Source organism: Schistocerca cancellata, chromosome 5, assembly GCF_023864275.1.
Source record: "Schistocerca cancellata isolate TAMUIC-IGC-003103 chromosome 5, iqSchCanc2.1, whole genome shotgun sequence".
NCBI classification, from domain to species: Eukaryota; Metazoa; Arthropoda; class Insecta; order Orthoptera; family Acrididae; genus Schistocerca; species Schistocerca cancellata.
The window spans coordinates 622733074-622758748 of record NC_064630.1 but is presented as its reverse complement, the minus strand read 5'-3'; the positions used below and the strand labels follow the sequence as shown (position 1 = coordinate 622758748).

At 42.3% G+C, this 25675-nt stretch overlaps 1 protein-coding gene across 1 annotated transcript in view; it reads left to right on the top strand.

The window, feature by feature from the left end:
- Positions 1–25675, top strand: part of LOC126188566 (uncharacterized) — a 134604-nt gene that overhangs the window by 84184 nt on the left and 24745 nt on the right. Inside the window, exon 6 of the mRNA XM_049930167.1 lies at positions 8918–9703. Within this exon, the coding sequence (XP_049786124.1) occupies positions 8918–9703 (786 nt within the window). The remainder of the gene's footprint in view (positions 1–8917; positions 9704–25675) is intronic.

The following is a 25675-nucleotide window of genomic DNA, read 5'->3' as shown; positions in this document are numbered from 1 at the left end:
AATGACATGTTGTGTTCTTTCTTCTAGGAAATCCTGAATCCAATCACAAACCTGGTCCGATATTCCGTAAGCTCGTATTTTTTTCATTAAACGTAAGTGCGGAACCGTATCAAATGCCTTCCCGAAGTCCAGGAATACGGCATCAATCTGCTCGCCAGTGTCTACGGCACTGTGAATTTCTTGGGCAAATAGGGCGAGCTGAGTTTCACATGATCTCTGTTTGCGGAATCCATGTTGGTTATGATGAAGGAGATTTGTATTATCTAAGAACGTCATAATACGAGAACACAAAACATGTTCCATTATTCTACAACAGATTGACGTAAGCGAAATAGGCCTATAATTATTCGCATCTGATTTATGACCCTTCTTGAAAATGGGAACGACCTGCGCTTTCTTCCAGTCGCTAGGTACTTTACGTTCTTCCAGCGATCTACGATAAATTGCTGATAGAAAGGGGGCAAGTTCTTTAGCATAATCACTGTAGAATCTTAAGGGTATCTCGTCTGGTCCGGATGCTTTTCCGCTACTAAGTGATAGCAGTTGTTTTTCAATTCCGATATCGTTTATTTCAATATTTTCCATTTTGGCGTCCGTGCGACGGCTGAAGTCAGGGACCGTGTTACGATTTTCCGCAGTGAAACAGTTTCGGAACACTGAATTCAGTATTTCTGCCTTTCTTCGGTCGTCCTCTGTTTCGGTGCCATCGTGGTCAACGAGTGACTGAATAGGGGATTTAGATCCGCTTACCGATTTTACATATGACCAAAACTTTTTAGGGTTCTTGTTTAGATTGTTTGCCAATGTTTTATGTTCGAATTCGTTGAGTGCTTCTCTCATTGCTCTCTTTACGCTCTTTTTCGCTTCGTTCAGCTTTTCCTTATCAGTTATGATTCGACTACTCTTAAACCTATGATGAAGCTTTCTTTGTTTCCGTAGTACCTTTCGTACATGATTGTTATACCACGGTGGATCTTTCCCCTCGCTTTGGACCTTAGTCGGTACGAACTTATCTAAGGCGTACTGGACGATGTTTCTGAATTTTTTCCATTTTTGTTCCACATCCTCTTCCTCAGAAATGAACGTTTGATGGTGGTCACTCAGATATTCTGCGATTTGTGCCCTATCACTCTTGTTAAGCAAATATATTTTCCTTCCTTTCTTGGCATTTCTTATTACACTTGTAGTCATTGATGCAACCACTGACTTATGATCACTGATACCCTCTTCTACATTCACGGAGTCGAAAAGTTCCGGTCTATTTGTTGCTATGAGGTCTAAAACGTTAGCTTCATGAGTTGGTTCTCTAACTATCTGCTCGAAGTAATTCTCGGACAAGGCAGTCAGGATAATGTCACAAGAGTCTCTGTCCCTGGCTCCAGTTCTGATTGTGTGACTATCCCATTCTATACCTGGTAGATTGAAGTCTCCCCCTATTACAATAGTATGATCACGAAACTTCTTCACGACGTTCTGCAGGTTCTCTCTGAGGCGCTCAACTACTACGGTTGCTGATGCAGGTGGTCTATAGAAGCATCCGACTATCATATCTGACCCACCTTTGATACTTAGCTTAACCCAGATTATTTCACATTCGCATTCGCTAATAACTTCACTGGATATTATTGAATTCTTTACTGCTATAAATACTCCTCCACCATTGGCGTTTATCCTATCCTTGCGGTATATATTCCATTCTGTGTCCAGGATTTCGTTACTGTTCACTTCCGGTTTTAACCAACTTTCCGTTCCTAATACTATATGCGCACTATTTCCTTCAATAAGAGATACTAATTCAGGAACCTTGCCCTGGATACTCCTGCAGTTTACCAATATTACGTTAACTTTTCCTGTTTTTGGTCTCTGAGGACGGACGTTCTTTATCAACGATGATAATGTCCTCTCTGGTAAGCCGTCAGGTATTTTATCGTTTCGCCCAAGGGGGGGTCCCTCTAACCTAAAAAACCCCCGTGTGCACGCCACACGTACTCTGCTACCCTAGTAGCTGCTTCCGGTGTGTAGTGCACGCCTGACCTGTCTAGGGGGGCCCTACAGTTCTCCACCCAATAACGGAGGTCGATGAATTTGCAACCATTATAGTCGCAGAGTCGTCTGAGCCTCTGGTTTAGACCCTCCACACGGCTCCAAACCAGAGGACCGCGATCGACTCTGGGCACTATGCTGCAGATATTAAGCTCAGCTTGCACTCCGCGTGCGATGCTGGTTGTCTTCACCAAATCAGCCAGCCGCCGGAAGGAACCAAGGATGGCCTCAGAACCCAAGCGGCAGGCGTCATTCGTTCCGACATGTGCTACTATCTGCAGCCGGTCACACCCAGTGCGTTCAATAGCTGCCGGAAGGGCCTCCTCCACATTACGGACGAGACCCCCCGGCAAGCACACCGAGTGCACACTGGCATTCTTCCCCGACCTACCCGCTATTTTCCTGAGGGGCTCCATAACCCGCCTAACGTTGGAGCTCCCTATAACTAATAGGCCCGCCCTCTGTGACTGTCGGGACCTTGCCGGAGAATCGGCCACTGGCCCAACAGGCGAGGCATCCTGTGGTGGCTCGGAAACGATGTCATCACCACTAGGAAGCACCCCGTATCTGTTGGAAAGGGGTAAGGCAGCTGCCACGCGGCCAGATCCCACCTTCGCCTTTCGGCCAGGCACGCGAGAGCCCACCACTGTCCGCCATTCACCCTGGAGTGATGGCTGACCGGTAAGATGCTCACTGCCGGAAGACGCAGCGACATCAGGGGTTCCATGTGATTCCAAGGCCACCGAAGTAGGCATAGGTCTCACCACAGTTGCCCCAACGCCACTACGAGCCGACGCCTGCGCCTCGAGCTCGATGAGCCTAACAGACAAAGCCTCCACCTGCCCCCGAAGAGTGGCCAATTCTCCTTGCGTCCGCTCACAACAACCACAGTCCCTACACATGACTATGTTTACCCTACCCTATACGGTGACAAATTCCCAAGATAATCTTCTGATGAGCTACTCTGATAATCAAGAAACACTCACTGAAATACTGTGAGAGTAAACTTTTTGCTTCTGTGTATTCTGTGTTTGGATATAGAGATTTAAATATAAATGGTGAGTGGCTGCCTTGTACTGTCATAAATATTGTAGGGGACAGAACATGCTTATTTCTAGCACTTTTGTATATCCTGTACAGCATTCAGCTGTGAACTAGGGAAGTTCATGATCAGATCGTACATCACGTCATAGAGAATTGGGAAGAATTTTCCACCATGTCCCATGACCATGATGGTAATAACTACTGCAGTTCTGATGCCTGCTTTGCTGATATGTCCCTACCTCAAACATATGGCGGTTACAGATATCTGGTGGCAGCTAGGGAACTCTTTGAATTTGTATTCGAAGTTTATTGAACTGGAGAGCATTATGCAAAATTCGGAATGGAAAGTAAGCCTGTGGGGAGGCTACGCCTAAGCTTAACATTTCTAGTGGTCATTTTGATGTTTATGTTTTACCTCAAAATGAAGTGTTTCCTATTGCAACAGCTTTTATTCACCCTGAGTTTGTTACGCTCAACTTACAAGGTGTACAACTTTGCTTCTGTCATTTTTTCCTCAAGATTTGAGGCTTCAATGAAACAAATTGGTTACACATGTATCATTCAAAGTATTTTCCATGGCTGGCCACTACTTTCTCCCATCTTTCAGGCAGTGTACGAATCCCGCGTTGAAAAAATTGTTCATCTTTTGAAGCAATCCACAAATCGATCCAATTTGTGACTTCTTCGTGAGATCGGTAGTGTTGGTCAGCCAGGCCATGTGCCGTTGATCTAAACAGGTGATAGTCAGAGGGAGCAATGACTGGAGAATACAGTGGGTGGGGTGGGACTTCCTATTTTAACATTTTCAAGTATGTTTTGACCCCTTTTGCAATGTGGGGTCAAGCGTTGTCATGCTGGAAAATAACTTTATCATGCCTCTCGCTGTATTGTGACCGTCTGTCTTTTAATGCTCTGCTCAAACGCATTAATTGCTTTTGATAATGATGAGCACTTGAGATTGTTTCACTTGGTTTTAACACCTCATAGTACGTGACACCAAGCTGGTCCCACCAAATGCAGAGCATGATCTTGGAGCCGTGAATATTTAGTTTGGCCGTCGATGTGGAAGGATGGCCAGGATATTCCCATGATTATTTGCATTTAGAGTTATCGTAATGAACCCATTTTTCGTCCCCGGTCACAATGCGATGCAGAAATCCCTTCCGTTTTTGCCTCTGAAGCAACTGTTCACAAACACCGTTCAACATCTACTGGTTTCAGCTCACATGGGACACAAGTTCCTTCTTTCTGAATCATGCCCATAGCCTTGAGACGTTTTGAAATGGCTTGCTGTGTCACTCCCACTAATCATGCTAATTCTTCTTGAATTTGACACGAGTCTTCGCTCAGCAATGTCTCCAATTCTGCATCTTCGAAAACATTCTCTCTTCCACCACTATGCCGGTCTACAACATTAAAATCACCATTCTTGAAGCGTTGAAACCACTTACGACACATTCTTTCACTAATAGTGTCCTTACTATGCGTACTTGAGAGCATTTGATGAGGCTCAGCCGCTATTTTCTTCATATTGAAACAAAACTGTAACAACTTCCACAAATGACTAGAATTAGGCTCATAAGCTGACATTTTCAATCAAGAACAACTTTATGATGCAGACACAAATCGACTAATGTTTGAATGAGATTATGTTGACCGAGGTCCAAGCTAACTGCCTGACATCTGCGATTTGTTTCTTTCGGCTGCTACTTACTGTTGTTGCCACCTATCGGCAAATGGTGGAAGCAAAGTTGTACACTTCATAAAAACTTCATTTACTACAACATCTGACTCAGCTATAATTAATTTATGGACATCATCTTTCAACAACCCTCCCCACAGTGGTTCTAGAGAACATTGTGCTGGATGCACTAATGTTAAAATGAGGAAGCAGTTTAAGAAGTCATCAAAAAATATATAGAAAAAAAGCTGGAAATTCTTAGAGCAGCAGCAGTATGGTACCAGGAAATTAAACAAAAAGTACATGGGGCAATGAGTGTAAGATATGACCTAAACAAACTGTGAATAAAGGCTAAAGAACATGCTCACCCCTGGAAAGCCACAGCTAACTCTGGCATGACACACAACCCGGAAGTAGTGTATGAGGTCAATAGTAATGTGACTTCAGATACTATGAGCTACAAATGCAGGTAGTGTAAAGTCCCTAAGTGGCAGGGATAGGCTCCCAAAATATGCTGCTGTGGTGGCAAGGAGCAGTTCCGATCCTTTGAACCTGTGCCTGAACCTCTTTATATCCTTATGGACGGGCACCCAGTGCATGTCTGTTTCATAAACCACATTTGAAAGTACTACGGATTCTTCCAGATGACATCACATGGTGCCAAGCAAATTACAGAAGGCAGTTTCATGCCAACTTTTAAGGTTTGAGGTCATGTGTGCCATATGGTAGGAAGTCTGTTACTGAAACTTAAACAGAAAGCACAGTTTCTTCAAGTATATTTTATGGACAAGGACGAAAGAGAAGTACATTTGAGATGCAGCAACTTTGCTGGTGTGAAACAAACATTAGTGAAATCTTTACAAAATGTGTTGCACAATGTCAGCAACTACATAAACACCTAAAAACAGCTGTAGAAAAGATTCCTTCAACGTGTAAGGAATCTGAAGTTGTGATTCATGCATTAAGAAAACCCAGTGATGCATATTGTGGTTGCTTTAATGCACTAATGAGGTAGTGCTGGTGATGAGACATTGTCCTCCAGAACTTTTGATCATAGATTGTGGAATATCAGTAAAGTCCATCCATCATACAGCGCTCTAAATAACTGGTGATGTTTTTTCTTGGCAAAGGTGGGTAGTCTATAGATTAGCCCGTTAGAGCTTGAGACCAAACGGCCTCTCAAAAAGACTGTTTCTGCTATAAATTTCTGTCCTTACCATGTAATATTTAGAAAAGGAAAAGACAATCACCTGATGTATTGTAGGTCTCTATTCAGGTGATATTTAGTAGACATATACTAAAATAGAAATATAGAAGGAATATACATGTAGATAACAGTTGGGTGGTACCTTACAACCCTGCACTTTTACATACCTTCAGTACTCGTATTAACATTGAGTACTGCAACTCCATCAAATCTATTAAATACATTTGTAAATATGTAAATAAGGGTAGTGATCAGACCAAATTTTCCTTAGAAAACCAGAAAGAGGGGGTAAAATTGTGTGGAAGTGGCCATTAAATCAGCAATTCTAAGGCAGTTTGGAGAATGTTTGCCTTTTCTATTAATGAGAGATATCCTTCAGTCACCTAATCTCTCTGTCCGTCTTGAAAAACTGTCAGTATGTTTACTTTACATCTGAAAACATGGCTGAAAAGATCAACAACACACAACAGACCACACTACTGCCCTTCTTAGAATTGACCAATTTGCAATAAATGTATTGTATTCTGAAGTCCCTTCCTTCTGTGTATGGGATGACAAGAGTGTGTTAAAGACAGAGGATTGGAAGTTACTGGATGGCCAGGAGTGAAGAAAGACCATTCTCTTGGAATAATCTACATTCTCCACCCAAACATTGACTGCTATCTTCTGTATCTTCTGTGGTTACTACTGCATGAGGTTCGAAGTCCAACATGTTTTTCTGACCCATCACCCCATGTTTCAATCTGCCTGCAAAGCTTTTGGTTTGATGGAGGATGACAGGCATTGGGATTCTGCACTGAGAGAAGCTGAACTGTGTGATTCACCATTTGAACTTAGAGAGATTTTCAGTGATGTTAGTATTCTGTTAACTCTCTGATCTGCTGAGTTTAATTTGTTGGAAGACTTCATTCACCAAATTGAGGAAAATTTGCATTGTGGTGCAGAAAATATTTTTAACAACTTATACAATAAATGTCAGGTACAGATTGAGGATGCAGTGTTGGGTATGGGAGGCCAAACTTTACCACAGTATGATTTCATGATCCAAAATAGCATGAAGTAGTCTTGTAGAATATAGGTTATCGAAGGAAAATAAACTATGACACAAATGCTTTGATGCATGTAGTCTCGGATAGCATATATTCCCTAACAGTTGTGCACCCCTCTGGTCGTTGTGAAGTGTTAAATAGTATTGAATCACATTTGAGTCAATTATTTTTCCTGAATGTTCCCAGAGGATTGGGTCACCTTTTCTAATAAACTTATTTCTAGCAAAAATAAGAATTGATTGGGGTATTGCTTTAGCTATGGCGTCTTCTGGCATTGCTACCGCAGTGTTGGAAGTTGGTGAAACAGCTCACTGTGCCTATAAATTCCCTCTCACTCTCATCAAAGTTGAAACACCCATATGCAAGATCCCTAGACAGAGTAATATGGCTGAAGTTCTCCAGGAGTGTAAATTTATCCTGTGGCGTGAGGGTATCATGGTCCCCAAAGGTGGATTTGAAGTACTTAATAAAACTTTGAAAGACATCAGAGATGATGATTGTGTGGGGTGGAGTTACTGTGGTGCTGGCAGGGGACCTAAGGCAGACTCTTCATGTTGTACATAGAGGAACTCGACAAGGTTGGGGCATGCATAAAATCTTTGCACCTGTGGCTCTGTCTCATAAAGAAAAATATTAGTGTCCATGTAAGGGATAATCTGTGCCTGAAGCCCGAATTTTTTCTGAACTCCTACTGAAAATATGGAACAGAAATTATCCCAAGTCTGCCATATAGACAGTCTGTCTCTTGCTGTGTGAATGGGCCATACTAACGTCCAAGAACAACAGGGCTGTCACTATTGATGACATACTACTTAATTGCATTGGAGGGTCAGGAATGGAATACAGTTCTATTGATTCAGTGTTGCAGACAGATGGAGCAGTTCACCATCCAGTGGAATTCCTTAATAGCATTAAGCTACCTTGTTTCCCTTCTCATAAACTACCCCTGAATGTTTGTACACCTGTCATGCTACTGTTGTGCATCTTCAATGCACCTAAACTGTGCTTACGAAATGTGATGGAGATGAATTGATGTTCATACCTTGAATACCTCTTATTGCTTCTTAATATTCATTTGAGATCAAGCGATTGTAATCCCATCTTAAAGTATGCTTTGCAATGATTGTTAATAAATCTCAGGGCCATTCATTAAAGGTGGCAAGTATTGACTTGGGTGGGGCGGAGGATGATTGCTTCTCACATGGGCAGTTCTATGTCACCTATTCAAGAGTCAGTCCCAACAGCATCCTGGTGACTTTGGCACTAAACATAACGACTGCTGGTGTGGTATACAAATAAGTGCTTTAATAAATTCAATTATATTTTTAAAAAATATGCAAATCTTTTACAGAGAATTGTTTTATTAAATTTTAATACTGTGTCTGCATCTTAGTTTGTGTGGACTAGATACACTACACAGTGTGTAGATTTACACATGGGCAGTGGGCATTACAACATACATTTAGGTGTGAAGAAACAAAAGAAAAAAGAAGAAGAAGAAGAAGAAGAAGAAGAAGGGTGCTTCAAAAGCTGTTTGTGAAGGCAACAGTGAATGAATAAACCATTACATTTTTTCCTAATTTTTTGTTAAATTAAATGATGATGAGAGTCATAACAAAAGGAACAAACTGAAAATTGGGTATAATACTGCAAGCAGGACATCTTGTAAAATTAGATGTTTCTCAAAAATTCCTGTGCGTTTGTCATGTCTTGCATTTTTCTCACAGAAAGTTTTACTTTCTAAGAAAACTCATTTATCATGATTGTATCTTCAGCTTCTAAATGCAGTTGCTTAATTTGTAACTTTAATTTGCTGTAGGTTAAGTGCCCCACTGCCTACTTATTTTCTTATGATATTATCAAAATTAAATTTCATTTGTACTTCTCTTTCAGCGAATGCATCAGTTTGAGTCGTGTAAGTCCAGCAATGAACTAGACAACTGTACACTGAAAAGTAGCAGATCAAATAATGAGAACCATACTAAATATGAAAGCTCTTTGCCCACAAAAATTGAAAAAATTAAACATTTGCCTCAGGGAGTGACAGACAATGCAGATTTTTCGAACGAATGTGACAGTGCTTTTAACATCATCGCAGATAATAATAATGGCAACTATTTATCAGTTCTTGAAGTGTGTCAAACACAAGATCTTTCAAATAACACTGGAGATGGATCAAAGTATAAAAAAAATGAAAGACCTTGTTGGACTGAAAGAAACTGTGCTCCTGGTGCTACAGTCAGTGACATAACACATGTACCTGACAATTTAGGCTGTATCAAACAAAACTCATCTCAGGAAACAAGTACGGGCCCTTCAGAAACTAGTGTGGAGGATTCTTGCCAATTTTCATTAGCAAAATTGTCTTTCAATCCGGAGATTTCCTCACATGTAAGAAAGGATACAGAGACTGCACAAAGGAAACGTCCAGTACCAACTCCAAGAACTAAATCACTCAGTAACAGTTCCAGAACTGTCAGTAATTCTGCACCCAAGTTACCTAGTGACCAGAGCCAGATCCACTCTACAGCAGTTACGGCCGATAAAGAAAATCTTAATGATTCACTACCAATTCCAATACTAGAAGAGGCAAATAGTTTTGGTTATGATAGCAGTGAAACTCCAGGTACTGATAGGGTGAAGAGTGGAGCACTGTTGAGAACTGAAGCCAAATGGAAGGTAAGTAATTAAAAACAGTTTCATAAGAAATCAGTTCCTCGCTTTTCTTTGGCACCAGTGCACTTGAAATTGCCTTGTTCATAAGCTCTTTCAATGGCACTTAAAGCACATTTTGTAGATTACATTCACAGTCTCCTTAGTTTTTGAGGCTTTTTCTGTACATGAAATTAAGGTGTACAGTGCCCAATTTGACAACTGGTACACAAATGAAGCCATAATTCACAAGTAATTTCTGCATGTAAGCACACACACATATGCACGATGCATGTGGATGAGCGTGCACACACACACACACACCCACACATTGTTATTTGAAAAAGTTATACACATATTTAACTTTTTTTTTTAATAGTGTAAGAGTATTAGTCATTGTGACAACAGCAAATTGAAATGGCATTGGAATGTCTTTGATAAAATGCACACTGTGGAACAAGTGAAGTTGAGATGAGGAGGGAGGTGACAGGTGGGTGGGAGTGCAGCAAGAGTATGGGATAAGAACTATATGACACCAGTGTGCCCAATGCGATGCGGATATGGAACTCGAAACTGGATTGTTTGGCTGTCACAAACAAGTGCTCTACTGATTGATCATCTAAGCACAACTCATGACCCGTCCTCATTGCTTTACTTCTGCCAATACCTCATCTCTACCTTTCCATGTCCATGGCAAATTTCCCACACATCTTGTGGGGCCAGCACCCCTGAAAGAAAAGATATCATGCAGATACAGCTTAACCACAGCCTGGGGAATTGTTTGCAGAATGAATTCTCAGTTGCAGCAGAGTGTGTTGACTTGAAACATTGCAACAGATTAAATGTGTGCTGGACTGGAACTTAAACCTGAGACCTGTGCCTTTTGCAGCCAAATGCTGTACCAACTGAGCTATAAAAGCACTACTCACAAACTGCTTAATATATTGATGTCCGCGAGTATTGCATTTCCTATGTTCCAAATTACCCCGAAGCTCATTCAGTAGAGCACTTGCCCATGAAAGGCAATGGTCCCAGTTTAGAATCCTGGTCCCATAAATAGTTTTAATCTTCAGGTAGTTTCAGATCAATACACACTCCACTGCTGAGTGAGCATTCATTCTGGAAGTCTCCCACTTTTTGGCCCAATAACTTCTGGTCCCATTTTAAGGTTTGACTTCACACTTTCAAAATTCTAAGACATGTGGGCCATTTGCAGAAGGATGCCTTGCTTGGTGCACCAGATATCCATTATGTGATTAGATCTTCTGCACCTCTTATTGTCATGTCTCAGCAACTCGACTATTTGGGTGAGGACACGTTCCAAGGTATGTCATTTTCTTCTGTTGTCCACTGTCCTCTTTTGCCCCCCATGACAATATTGGTTTGCTCCAAACCCAGTATCCAGCATGTAGCCAGTCCCATCGTGGTGGGACCATTGTGTACCCATTTGGTGGTGGCCCCCTGACAACACGTGGATCACACTGCTGATGCTGAACTGCAAACTCCTCACGTGTGCCAAGGAGTAGATGCCTGTCTTGTTGTGGCATCAGGAGTCCCACCAATGGCCATCATACCAGGCAGCCTTTGCTGTGGGTGGGTGGTGCTTGTGTGGAGAGCACCTGATCGTAGTGGGTGGCAATGAAGCGGTCCGAGCCATCTCTTGCTGGTGACCGAATGGCACCAGCAGTCTCTAACAAGGGCAGGATAGACTATAATGCTGAGAAATATGACCCTAAATCATTCCCCTCCCTAGATACACCATGGGAAAAACATATGGCTATGGAAAAGAGAGAGACTTATTCGCCAAGGTATTTAGTATGCAGTGGAACAGATGAGGACTCCTTTCTTGATACAAAGCTTCTATTTTTTGTTGAACACCTGGAGGAAAAGTTTGGGGAAGTGACAGCGCTGTCCAAAATGCGTAATGGGTCAATCCTGATTTAGACGGCATCCCCAGCCCAGTCCTGGGCTTTACTCACCTGTGGCAAGCTGGGTGATATTCCCGTTTCAGTCACTTCCCATAAAAGCCTCAACACGGTCCATAAAATAAGTTTTCATCTCGATTTCCTGTTGCAGTCCGACAATGAGCTATGTGCCAGTTTAGAATGACAGGTCATGCACTTCATCTGGTGTGTTTATAGGGAGCCTAAAGATAACAGGGTTGCCACCAGTGCCTTTATCTTGGCCTTTCAGGGTTATTCATAACCTGAAAAGATAAAGGTGATGGTGTACCGCTGTGACGTAAAACCGTATGTCCGTCCCCCTATTTGGATCTTTAAGTGCTGGAAGTTTGAACATGTCTTCTTGGTGCAATTTGAGCACCACATGTAGAGATTGCATACGTCACTGCATCCGAATACTCCATGTACCCCTCCTCCTACCGATGTCAACTGTGGGGAGCACCGATGCCCCTGCTCGCCAGACTGCACAGTACTCCAAAAGGAGTTGAAAATTGAGTACAAGATCCTAGACGGGCTGTATTACCGCGAGGCTAAACTGAAATACAGAAGGGTGAATCCTGCTTGATTGCTATCATCTTAAGCTGCCGCTATGATGAAGTCACCTGGGCCCTCAGGACCGCCTGTTTGCATCCCCTCTCTGATGGATGGAGGCACATCTTCTATGGATGGAGGCACATCTTCTTCTGTTGCTCCCAAAGCATCTACTTTGGGAACACCACCCCCTTCCAAATGCCGGTGACATCAGTCCCCTTCCCCCAGCCAGAGAAACAAAAGCCTGCTCCATTGCCTCTCACATGGAAGGGGTCCCTTGGGACTCTGCCTTCCATGGTCTCCATTGGTGAGTTGGACACCAGCCAGTGGCTGAAGGAGCCTTTGGCTGCTGGTCGAAGGGCTTCACAATCTTCCTCTTTCCCTGAAATTACTTCAGAGAAGCCCTCCCAGCAAGCTCCTTAATCTGCCTCCTTGGTCCTTCCATGTCTTCCTAGACGACAGAAAGCATCATCCTCCAGTGGAATTATGGCAGTTTTTTCTCCCTCTTGGCTGAGTTACAACAACTCTTTAAGTGTTACACCTGCTCTTTGCATTGCCCTTCAGGAAACGTGGTTTCCCACAATGTGGCTGTTGGGGGAACTACAGAAACCATAATGATTGTAACAGACCATCGGGTGGCATCTGTATCTATGTCATTACCTCTGTCTGTAGCGAACCAGTGCACCTTCAAACACCTTTGGAAGTTGTGGCTGTCAGAGTGAGGACAATATAGGAAATTACCATCTGTAACATCTACCCTCTTCCAGATGGTGAAGTGCCGCACCAGGTATTTGTTGCACTAATTTCCCAACTTGCCTCATCTTTTCTACTTGTGGGTGATTTTTAATGCCCACAACCCTTTGTGGGGTGGAACCAATATTACTGGCCACGGTAAAGATGTCGAGGATCTTCTAACTCGACTCGACCTTTGCCTCCTTGATACAGGTGGCCCCATCATTTCACTGTGGTGCATGGCACATACTTGGCTGTTGATCTTTCCATCTGCAGTCCTGGGCCTATCTACTGGAGAGCTCACAACGTCTTCTGTGGTAGTGACCACTCCCCACTCTTCCTGTCCCTCCCCTGCATCACTCACCTGGATGATTGCCCAAATGGGCTCTTACCAAGGCTGACTGGGATGCCTTTACCTCTGCTACCACCATTAAATCTCTGTTGTGTGGCAACATTGATGAGGTAATCCAGACCATCACTACTACACTGTTGCCGCATCTGACTCAGCAATCCCTTGTTCCTCAGGTTACCTCTGGCGGAAGTCAGTGCCTCGGTGGTCACTGGAAACAGTTGCCGCCATTAGAGATCGTAGGCTAGCCCTCCAACATTGTAAGTGCTACTCATACCTGGAGCACCTCATTGCCTTCAAATGACTCCGTGCCTAGGTCTGTCAACTCATTAAACAACAGAAGCAGGAGTGTTGGGAACGATACGTCTCTACCAGTGATGCACGAACCTCTCCTTCCCAGGTTTGGACCGAGCACAGATGCCTTTATGGATATCAGACGCGTGCAGGTATACTTGGAATTTCCACACATGGAACTGTATATACTGATCCAGATTTGATCACAGAGCATCTTGTTGAGCATTGTGCTTGCTCCCCTGCATCTGCAAATTACTGCCCTGCCTTTTGTCTCCCAAAACACCAGGTGGAACGACACCACCTATCCTTTGTTCCACGCCACCCTGAACCATATTGTTTTCTCTTCAGTGAGTGAGAATTTCTCAGTGCCCTTGCCACTCGGCCTGACACATCCCCTGGACCAGACCACATCCATTCCCAAATGATTAAACATCTGTCAGCAGATTACCAGCAACACCACCTTACCACCTTCAACCACATCTGGAGCGATGGCGAACTCCCATCGCAATGGCGAGAAAGTACCATCGTTCCATTGCTAAAACCTGGTAAGAACCTGCCAGATGTGGATAGCCATCATCCTATCAGCATCACCGACTATGTGAAAGCTGCTCGAACGTATTGTGAACTGGCGGTTGTGTTGGCTCCTTGAGTCTTGGGGCTTTCTGGCTCAGTCCCAGGGTGGTTTTCGCCAAGGGTACTCCACCACCGACAACTTGGTCTACCTGCAGTCTGCCATCCAAACGGCCTTTTTCCTGTGTCATCACCTTACTGTTATCTGTCTTGACCTAAAAAAAGCCTATGTTACCAATTCTTTTGGCGACACCACATCCTTGGTACTCTGCACAAGTGAGGTCTCTGGGGCCCACACCAGATTTTTATGCGGAACTTTTTGTTGCTCCGCATTTCAGAGTTTGAATTGGTGCTTTACACAGTTTGCCTGACATCCAAGAGAATAGTGGAGTTCGACTTGTGGCAGGAGCTTTCCAAACGAGCCCAGTAAACAGCCTTCCTGTGGAAGCTGACGTTCCTCCACCATGGATCAGGCAACAACAACTGCTTGCGAATTATACTGCCCCGCATTCATTCTCACCGTCCAAATTACTGTCTCCTTTCCCCTAACATGGCGATCCGTCTCCCACAGCGGCAGCCCAGACGGGAATTCCAATTGCAGTCTGTGTCTGGTTGCTTCTTGCTGAACTCGACACTTCCCCCCTACCACCTTTCCGTGGATCCACTCGTGTGCACCTCCACGGTCCACGCCTCGACCACAGCTTCGTCTGGTCGTATTGCGAGGCCCAAAAGGCTGAATTCCACATGAGTCTCTTTGCCAGCAATTTTTCTCTATTCTCGGCGAGTTCCAGGACTTAGACATAGTTTACACCGATGGCTTGATGGTCGATGGTCTCATTGGTCTCATTTACGCTCACACTGGACATACTGAACAGCACCCCTTGCCAGATGGCTGCAGTGTTCTCACTGCAGAGTTGGTAGCCATCTCTCGTGCTTTTGAGCATATCCACCTCTGCGCAGGTAAATCCGCTGTCATCGGTAGTGACTCCTTAAGCAGCAGCCTACATGCTCTTGACCAGTGCTCCCCTTGCCAACCTTTGGTAATGACTCCACGAGTATCTGTATGCTCTCGGAAACAGTGGACGTTTATTGTCCGTTAGTTGGACCCCAGGACATTTTGTGTCCTGGTCAGTGAACTTGGTGACAGACGGGCCAAACAGGCTACCAGTAAACCAGCTCTGGAGATCGGCCCGCTAGAGACTGAGCTCTGATTGGCCTGATGCCTTAAAGTTTTTGGGATGTGCGATATTGAATGGGGCACACTCAGTACACCAAATAAACTACGTTTTATCAAGGAGACAACAAATGTGTGGCGGTCATCCATACGAGCCACTCGCAGGAACTCCGTTGTCCTTTTCCGGCTCCACATTGGCCACACTTGTCTGAATCATGGTCACCTCCTCCATTGCAAGGACCCACCTCATTGTCGCTGTGGTTCCAACTTGACTGTCTTCCACATCTTGTTGGACTGCCCAATTTCAGCTGCTCTGCAGCAGGCTTTTAACCTCCCCGCCACACACTGCCAATGGTGTTGGGAGCCAGTGCCTCAACAGCTAATATAGCTTTGTTTTATTTGAGAGAGGATTTTTTATCACAAAATCTAAGATTGGGCATCTGGCCTTCTCTCCCATGCATCCATCCTCCCTCCGTTTTAACTCTTCCTCCCTCTTTCTTTGATGTTTGTTCATTTTGGTTTCATCTTTTCCATATCTGAGTTCCTTTAGCCTTGTCTTTTAGGTTGGATATTTTAGTGTGTTGCAAAGTGGCTGGCTCATACTTTTTTCTTCTTGAAATCAGCCAGCCAAGGCCATCTGCTATATTCTTTTATTAACTTCTACGGCTTTTTTCCTTTGAGTGCACATTCTCTGCTTTTCTCTTGCCACTTTCGTTTCCTCTTTCAGTGTCTTTCCCAGTAAGTTTTCCTCCTTTTGTTCTTCCCAGACTCTTTTGGTAAATGGTTTTACTCCACAATCTCTTTGAATGAGGAAAAAAGGACTGATGAATCTGTAGTTTGGTCCCTTTCTCTCCACTCCTTCGCTCCCCCCTCTCTCAACCTCCCTCCACATCCCTTTTACTCAATGCCTTACTCTTCATTTTTGCTCATGCTCCATCTCCCTTCCATCTCACCCTCCTTTCCCATTCTCCAAAATTCCCCCACCCATGTATCTAATGTCACTGTCCCACCTCACACTACATTCACTCCTCGTAAACTCAGTCTCTCATTCTTTCCCCCTAAACTCATCCTTTCTTCGCTCTAACCTCACCTACCCCTCCAGTTAGCCTCCCCCTAGCACCACCACCCTCTAGTGCCACTACCCTCCTAGCTCCACTACCCACTCCCATCTTGTAGGCCCCGTTCCCCATCGCATCATGCCCCCCCCCTTCCCCATCGCATCATTCCCCCCCCCCCCCCACTTGTCAGCAACCCCTCCACATCGTGTCACCCTTCCCCATCACATCACCTCCCCCCCCCCCCCCCCCCACCCTTGACAGCAGGATGAAATTCAGCCCCCAGGCTCTGGCTAAGCCATATCTTCGCAATATCCTTTCTTCCAGGGGTGCTAGTTCTGCAAGGTTTTCAGAAGAGCTTTTGTGAGGTTTGGAAGGTAGAAGACGAGGTATTGCCAGAACTGAAGCTGTGAGGATGGGTCGCGAGTTGTGCTTTGGTAGCTCAGTGGTAGAGCACTTGCCCACGAAAGGCAAAGGTCCCAAGTTCGAGTCTCAGTTTGGCACACAATTTTAATCTGACAGGAAGTTTCACATCAATAATTTGTCTGATAGTGTTCCAGTTATTAACATACAGGGTGATTATAATTAAAGTTAAACTTTCAAAATGCTGTAGAAATAACAACTCTGGTCAGAATGATGCCAAATTGCAAAGGAAAATTATCGGAGAAGGGGGAAAATGTATGGCAGAAGAAAAAAAATTGTGTGAAAATTGATCAATAGATGGCACGGTATATGTCAGAATACATAAAACACCTGTCATGCGCATGACCCATTGAAGTTGGTATAAACATGAAAGGTACATGGCTTTTCCTTCTTTCGAGTCTGCAACGTTTGCCATGACTGTCTCAATGCAGGATCATGCTCTGCATGCAAAGCTGTATTGCAAGAATGATGACTGTGCACGCATCACTCTGCAGAAGTTCCGGACTCTGAAAGGTTTGAAAAAGGGCATTGGTCTGATGACTGCCGTGGGTCTGGAGAAAATGATTCGGAAATTCGAAAAGATGGGTTCTTTTGGTATGCAACCTGGTAGAGGGAGGAAACGATTTGATTCGACGTCAGTGGAAGCAGTGGTCGCAACAGTGCAGGAGGAGATGAGTTGCAGTGTGCAAATGTATAGTGCATGAAGAATTGCCCTAACATTGGACATAACTATGAGCACGATGCTTAAAATCCTACGAAATATCCTTCTTTGCTATCCATTCGAAATTAACCATGTGCACGAGTTGCTTCCTGTTGAACTGCCAGCAAGATAGATCTTTGCTTTAGAGTTTCATGCTCGCATGGAAGTTGACAGACGAAGCCCACTTCCATCTGACAGGATATGTCAATATATGGAATTCTCGAATATGGGCAACAATAAATCGACGCACAAATCAACCAGTACCATCCTGAAAAAGTCACTGTGTGATGCGGGTTTATCACCTCCCCCCATTAAGCAACTACTGAAGGGCCATTTTGGAAATGCTAGAATTATCAGCCGCCATTTCTCTACAGGCTGGCTGTCCCGATCACCTGATCTTAATCTGTGTGACTTCTGGCTGTGGGGCTGTCTGAAAGATGTTGTGTTCAGTGTTCTGATTGCAAACTTGGCTGCATTGAAGGCACACATTGTGCAACACATTCTGAACATGACCCCGGAAACACTTCAATCAGTTGCAGAACATGCTGTTGCTCGATTTCAATTTTTGCAGGAAACAATGGACAGCATATTGAACATGTTTTGTGCCAGTCACACGGAAGTTAGTAATCTGATTTGATTTTCATTGATGCTTTTTATGTGGCTTTTGGCCTCAGGACAATTAAAAACTGATGTGAGTGATGCTTTTTATGCAGTTTTTGGCCTCAGGACAATTAAAAATCTGTTTTTCCCATCTGATGTGATATGACCTTGCCATGCTGGATGGGCTTACGTATCATACCAGTACACTCATTCACACAGTAAAGTTTGTTTAACATTAAACATACACGTTAGGCCTTGTTGCATGATTCGTTTGTTATTTGTAGTAGACCACTATTAAATTATAATGCTTACAGCACCATCTATTGTTACATTTTGTAACTATTTATTTTTCTTCTGCTATACGTTTTCCCCCTTCTCTGGTAATATTTCATTGCGATTTGACATCATTCTGACCAGTGGTGTTATTTCTACAGTGCTTTGAAAGTTCAATTATAATTACCCTGTACTTCAAAGGTTACAAAGAAAACATCAAAATATAGATAAATGTACAAAACAGGACAAAATGACATTCCCTGTAAAATAATCATGTTAGAATAATATATTTTTTTAAGGTTCAGGTAACCTTATTGATTTGCTCTTTTCTACACTATTAACGTATCAGTTGTTGGTGTGTGTATGTTTGTTGGGTGAGATTGTAATTTTCACTGCCCATTCATCTGGTGGTGGTTGGGAAACACAACTGAAAAACAGGCTGCAGGATAGAATTAATTAATCATTCTACACATTTTTGTGCCTTGTGCTTCACACATGCACAATTTGAGTTGTCTTTCTATCAACTTATATTTTCTTTGCCTGGTTCTCCTCACAGATGGTAACAAAATAATAAGAGTTAAGTGGGATTACTATAGAGTATGAGCTAATAATTTGTTGTGCCATAAACATTAATGCTAAACATTCATTAAATTCTCATTTTAGGAGAGAAATATGTGGTGTTTGTAATTAAGCTTTCTCTACTTGAGTCAGTATACATGGAAAACTATTTACTGTATGGGTACCCAACGTTATAGGCATGATGTTCAGACTGCGACCTGCAGGATTTGTGTTGTTAGTAGTGTTACTGTCATGGCTTGCCATTAGGTGCTGTTACTGGTATGGCATCGTAGTGCTAAGAGACATGCATCAGTGTGCATTACAGTTGCAGTCAGTCAACATGGGTCTGGATGAGGTGAGGAGAGATTTAGTCATAAAGTTATTTTATTAAAACAACAGCAGTAGTATTGGTGCTGCTCTTCCTATCGAAGCATGAAAAGAATATGGAAAGGTCCTATTTCCCAACTGGTGTTGAAGAACATTATTCGGAAGTTAAGATTAACTGGAGGTATGGGAATTGCTCCTGGGAGAGGCCGACAGCCATTTGTGCAACAAATTGTGGAAGTTACTGTTACCAAGGCTGATTGTGCCAGATGCATTGTGCAGTCTTCAAGCAGTGTTATCACAGCTGAACATTCCATGGTCAAGATTCCTTTTGAGATATATCAGGCATCAGTCAAGCAAATTCTAGTGTGGTTCCTGGCTGTGATGGATGCATATGGTCATTGTGTTGAACAATGGTAAACGTGGTGTGCAATTAACAAATGTTACACTCTCATATGGAAATTAAAATGAGTTTCTTTCAATGGTTTATTTGTTATTTTCTTTTCAACACATGCTACAAATGTTTCCACAAAGTTTCATTGTCTTACGTTCCTTTGTTTCTCGTGGGGGCATTCTCAAGTAGTGAAAGCCTCCGTCTTGGTAGCTGTGGAGTCAACATGGTTGGATGCCAACCGAAGAGGCCTGTGTTCATTTCCCGGCTGGTTGGAAATTTTCTCCATTTGGGGAATGGGTGTTGCGTTGTCCTCATTGTTCATCATCACTGATGTGCAAATTGCCCTTAAAAAAAGACACACACACACACACATCTGAAATAAAGCAAAGCAAATCAAATCAGTCATGAATCACTTCTACACATATTAAGGGTGTAATACACTACACCCAGCATCTACAAGTGTACCTTTGAGGACCCTGCTGTCAATTTTTGCTACTCTTGTGTGTTCGTATATAATATGTTATGCTGCCTAGCTCACAACAGACTTTTACCCTAGATCATAATTTTCACTTACTTCAAGGTATTTCATTCATTCTCATTGTTTGAATGCAACCTTGGCTATCAGCTACTATATTGCCTCGATACGTTGTCGGTTTATGATGCCCTTGTTGCTCATAGGACCTGCATTATTTTAAGTGAAGTCATTAAGGCTCAAATTCACCACAGTAGAGTGTCATCAGCAGACCTCACATAGGAATATTTTAGTTTATTGCACCCATCACCATTCAAGCAGAACCAACTGTATAAATTGTTTGTTTATTATATTATAAGCTTCTAAGAAGGAGCAAGTTACTTTTGTAGCTTAGTCTGTGTGTTTGTGTAGTACACATGTACATTGTCTTTAGTCTAGGTAGGGACTGTGAATGCTGTGTTCAGATCAGTTTTGTAATCCATTCATCTTGGATTGCTCGACTGAGTTAATGGACATCACTATGGGGGTCAGACATGGGGATCGAAGGGACGTGCAGCATGTCCCACATGTCCCCCGACTGTTCCACTGCCGTGATATGCCCTGTTACTGCCCACATTTAGATTGACTCATCACACGTGGTCAGATGGGAGATCATTTCAGGTTGTCGAAGGTAGCAAAAGACTTTCCACAAGACAAATCGAAAGGCCTCCCCAGTTTGCCTGACAGATTTCAGAGGCTGACAAAGATCCTGATCCAGCTGACCTGCAGGGTCTGGGCATTCACAGAGGGTTGGGTTATTGATATTTGGGAACTCTAATGTTAGGTATATGGTACAGCTCCTTAGGGATACGGCTGCCAAGGAAGAGAAGAAATCCAGTGTGCACTCTGTGTTCACTGGAGGCAGTCATCCCAGATGTCGAATGGGTTCTTCCAGGTGCTGTGAAGAGCACAGGGTCAATTCAAATCAGAAGAGTTTCTCTCTGGTTGCTGGCAGCTGACTAAAGTGGTAAAGATGACCAGTCTTGCTTCCAAAATGAAGGCAGAGCTGACCATTTGCAGTGTCATTGACAGGCTTGACTGTGGACATTTGGTACATAATCGAGTGGAGCATTTGTATCCGAGGCTGAGATAGTTCTGTGACTGTGTATATTGCAGATTCCTTGAGTTTTATCATAGTGTGGAGTTGCCAGGATCTGCTTAATACATCAGGTGGCCTCTACGCACAGGGGGCAGCTGCATGGTTAGTGGGGGCTGTGTGGATTGGACAGGGTGGTCAGATTTAAAAGAACAGAAAATCTCTGAGCTTGGCAATGGTTTTCAGGTGCTAAAAACTGAGTGCAGGCTTCAACGCAAGATGCTTTTAATATAGGCCATAACAAAATTCTGCCTTGAAATAAGGTGGAAAATCCAGAGATTATGGTCATGTGTGAAGTACTAGTGGCAAGTCAGTCAATAGGTTCATTGCCTGAAACCAGCAGTAATGATACTGATGACAGTACCACTAAACTGGAGTTCCTAAACATGGTTTTCCATAATTCCTTCATCAAAGAAGATGCAGTAAACACCATCTGAATCAAGAACAGCTACTAACACGAGTAATTTGGAAGTAGATACATTTGGTGTAACAAAGCAACTTAAGTCACCTGATCAAGGCAAGTCTTCTGTACTGGAATTTGTACGGTTAAGTTCCATTTGTACTACACTAATGAAATGTTCGTGTTTAGCAGCTGGTTAAGACAGAAGATCTGTATCCAAAGATTGGAAAGTTGCATGAGTCACACCAATACACAAGAAATAAAATAAAAGTAGTGCTCTGTGTTATGGGCCTATATCAACAACATTGATTTGTAGCAGCATTCTGGAATATGTACTATGTTCCAGTGTTATGAGATACCTTGGGAGAGAGGGGGGGGGGGGCACCAATTCAGAAAATATTGTTCTAATGAAACACAGCTGGCTCTTTATTCTGTAGTGTAGTGTAGTGTAGTGTAGTGTAGTGTAGTGTAGTGTTGCTGCCAAATCCTGTAGCAATTTTCTCTTGTGTTGGAATGCATAAGGCTTAATTAATTGATATCTTTTATGTGCAGCACTGTGTCACCAGTAGGAACACTACAAACCATAAATATGAGTTTTCTCCTCTCTCTGACTAATTTGTCTGATTTGAATGCTTATATTTTGATTATCTTGTATCTTGAAGGAGATTTGTTGTGCCATTCACAAGATACCATAAAGATTTGCTTAACTTTAAAACTTACTACTTCAACTGCTCATATCAGCTACACAGAACCACATCAGAATTCCTCCTCTCAATTAAAGTGACAGGGATATTATTTCGTAGCCTGTTATTAGCAATATTTTGTAAATAATCATTAATATATTTTTCTTTTTTAATGTATTTTTTCTTTTTTGTAGATACGACAGATTAGCATGCTTTTAATCTTGAAGTGCAGCTCCAGTTTCAAAACGCTGCTCAGAATGACATCAAATTTGAACATATTGAAGGTGGCTGAAACAAAATGGAAATAAAAGAAATTAATGAAAATTTTCCCTCTAGATGGCACTGTAAGTGTCTTAAAGTAAATGGGTCAGCTACAAATGACAGATGAGTCGCACTACAATGGCTGTGGGTTGCACATTCAACAGTTACACCACTGTTAGTTAGGTAAACCCATCTTACTACATCAGATGGGCATGGTTTTTAACTGTCATGCAGCCAAAAACTACACAAAAAGTGTGAATGAAATCTGGTTTTAACTGTCACGAGACTGCCCCTAGATATGTTCAGTATTGCTGTCCACAGTTTTCTGCCCCAAGTCAAAATCGAGAAACAACGTGTTCCACAAGGGATCAGAGTGGTAATTTTATGTGGATAGCAGTGGAGGATGTTTCATAGAATTTTATGCGCCATGCAGTGCTGTGGGGACATCATCTACTGACATCAGATCCATCATTTTTCTCCCACTGCCACATTGCACTTCAAAAGAACCTGTCTGTCTGAATTTCATAATCATTTTCTCCAGAGCCTTTGGAGACATCGGACCAATGCCTTTTTTCATCCCCGTGAGTGTACAGAACTTCTGCAGAGCTTTATTAGAAGCATGTGATTCTGCATTGAAACAGTTACACCAAGCATCTCATACACAAACTGAGAAATAGCTGTGTACTTAGCATCCTTCGCCATACATATTCTGCCACATACAGCACCATCTAGGTTTTTAAATTCTCCCCTCCCCCAAATAACGTTTCTGCCTTCTTCAATAATATTATGTTGAAATTTGACGTCATTTCTGAACAGTGGTTAGTTTGTTTCAGTATGGAACGTTAATAACTAATCACCCTGTATATCACAACTCCAAAATATATTCCATTCAGTAATAATTTTCTCTGAGCAAGATTTTTTTTTTGCACCAGTATAAACACATTAACGTAAAATAACCATTGGTCTATGGATTCAGTACAGTCCTGATACGGACTTCATGAGAAACTCTTAAGAACTCGATATGTTATGTGTGGTGTCTGTTCTTTTTGACATGTCTGAAAGAAAAGACACTATTTTGATCTTTCAGCCAATATGAGTTAAGACACACAGAAATTATGTACATTGGTTGCGAGTGGACATTGATACATAGTTATCAGGAGACCCAGATTCAAATCCCAATCCAGCAAAAATTTTCCACTTTCCTCTTTGATTTCAATCGATACCCACTCACAGCTAATGTCTGTAATTCCTTTGAGGTGTATGTATGTGTGTGTGTGGAGGGGGGGGGGGTGAGATGGCCATCAATCTTTCGATCTTATCAGTGCAGGTGCACACAGGCTCAAACTCTTACAGGCATTGGCAAATACTGTGAGTAATGAGGATAATAGGCAAGGGATAAGTTGAGAATCTGAGTCTGACAGGAGAAGTGCGAGGGTAGTCTGTGCAGTTGTGATGACCACTGTGTCTGGATAGCTTAGTGGTCAGAGCAACTGCCTAGTAATTCGGAGACCCATGTTCGAATCCTGGTCTGGCACAAATTTTCAACCTTCACCTTTGATTTCAATCAGTGCCTGCTCACAGCCTATGTTTGTAATTCCATTGTGTCATAACTCACCACAGACTAATACAATTTTCATTACAGAATCATTATCAATTTAATACACTATATACAGTGATGAAGTTGACAAAGGAATTGCAAACTTCTCCTAAGTGCTGGCCATCAGCAGATATCTTGTAGATTTGCACTACTGCGTGCCATGTCAGTATGTAATAGTGGGACTGAATTGTTATGAACTTGTGCATTCTATGTGAAACCAACAAAAAACACACATTTCTTTAATACCTTGAGAAACACTTAATACTATATGTTCAGATAACTGTTGCTTGGGTGGGAAAAGATGGTGGTGTTTGAATTAAATGATTGGGAACACTTCATACCCTTCCCCCAAACCAAGCAACATCAGGAGTCAAGATCAAAACATAACTAATACCTTAATGCTGCTCTATTAGTGCCCATTGTTCACTTAAAATGTAATATTTTGTTTGTAAAGTGACTGATTGAAATATTTAAATAGCTTTAGGATTATAATCCCATCAAAACACTTTGCATGTACGACAAAACAAACATTATTCCCTAACAAAACGGTTTTGTAGGGAAATTTGCAATATGTGCTCACCAGTTTTCAACTTGTTGGTAATTAATAACAATTGTACCTTCATAATAAAACACCAACAAATCTAAGATCTGAATGTATTTGATTTTTTAAAATTATGATATGAAAAGCATGAACAGAGTGTGCATGAGACATGCATAATGTGTTTGTACATATTCACAAATCCCAAAAGACATGAAATTCCTAGTTGTTCTATAATTGTTAAGCCAACCCTTGTGTTATGGTTGCTCATTATTTTTTCTCCACATTATTAATAGTTATATAAGTTCTGGTTGTGTACAGATTTCAAGAATAATACAGGGTGATTCAAAAAGAAAGAACATATTTCAGTTTCTTATGACAGAGAAACTGAAATATATAGAACCACATTCCACATGTCACTGGGTAGAGGAACTTTCAAAGTTTTACATTCACACAAATACTATACCATACACTCAGAATGAGCACTATGTGTTGCTCAAGAAACATTGAAACAGTAGTCCGTTTCATTCCACATGTGAATCAATAGGTCCCTATTTATTGAAACAAAGACTCTGTATTTTATGTAGCCCGACAGAAAAAAATTGCAAGGTATGAGATCTGGTTGTCTGCGAGACAAAAACAATGAACAAGATTATTTTGTCCACCTCTTTCAATCCAACATTGTGGGATGGTGGTGTTAAGATAACATCCCACGTCAAGGCAGAATTGAGGTTCGGTATCAACGTGCATAAAAATGAAATCATTGGTATCTTCAACAAGTTGGGAAACAACCAGTTTTGCAGTCTGCCCAGGTATGACATTACAGGTACAATTTCCTCCACAAACAAGAAAGGTCCATAAACTTCGTGAACATAAACGGCGCAAAACACATTCAGTTTCAGTGAGTCTCTTTCATGTTTAACGATGACACCAGGATTTTGTGCCATCCAGATTCTTACATTATGGCAGTTTACT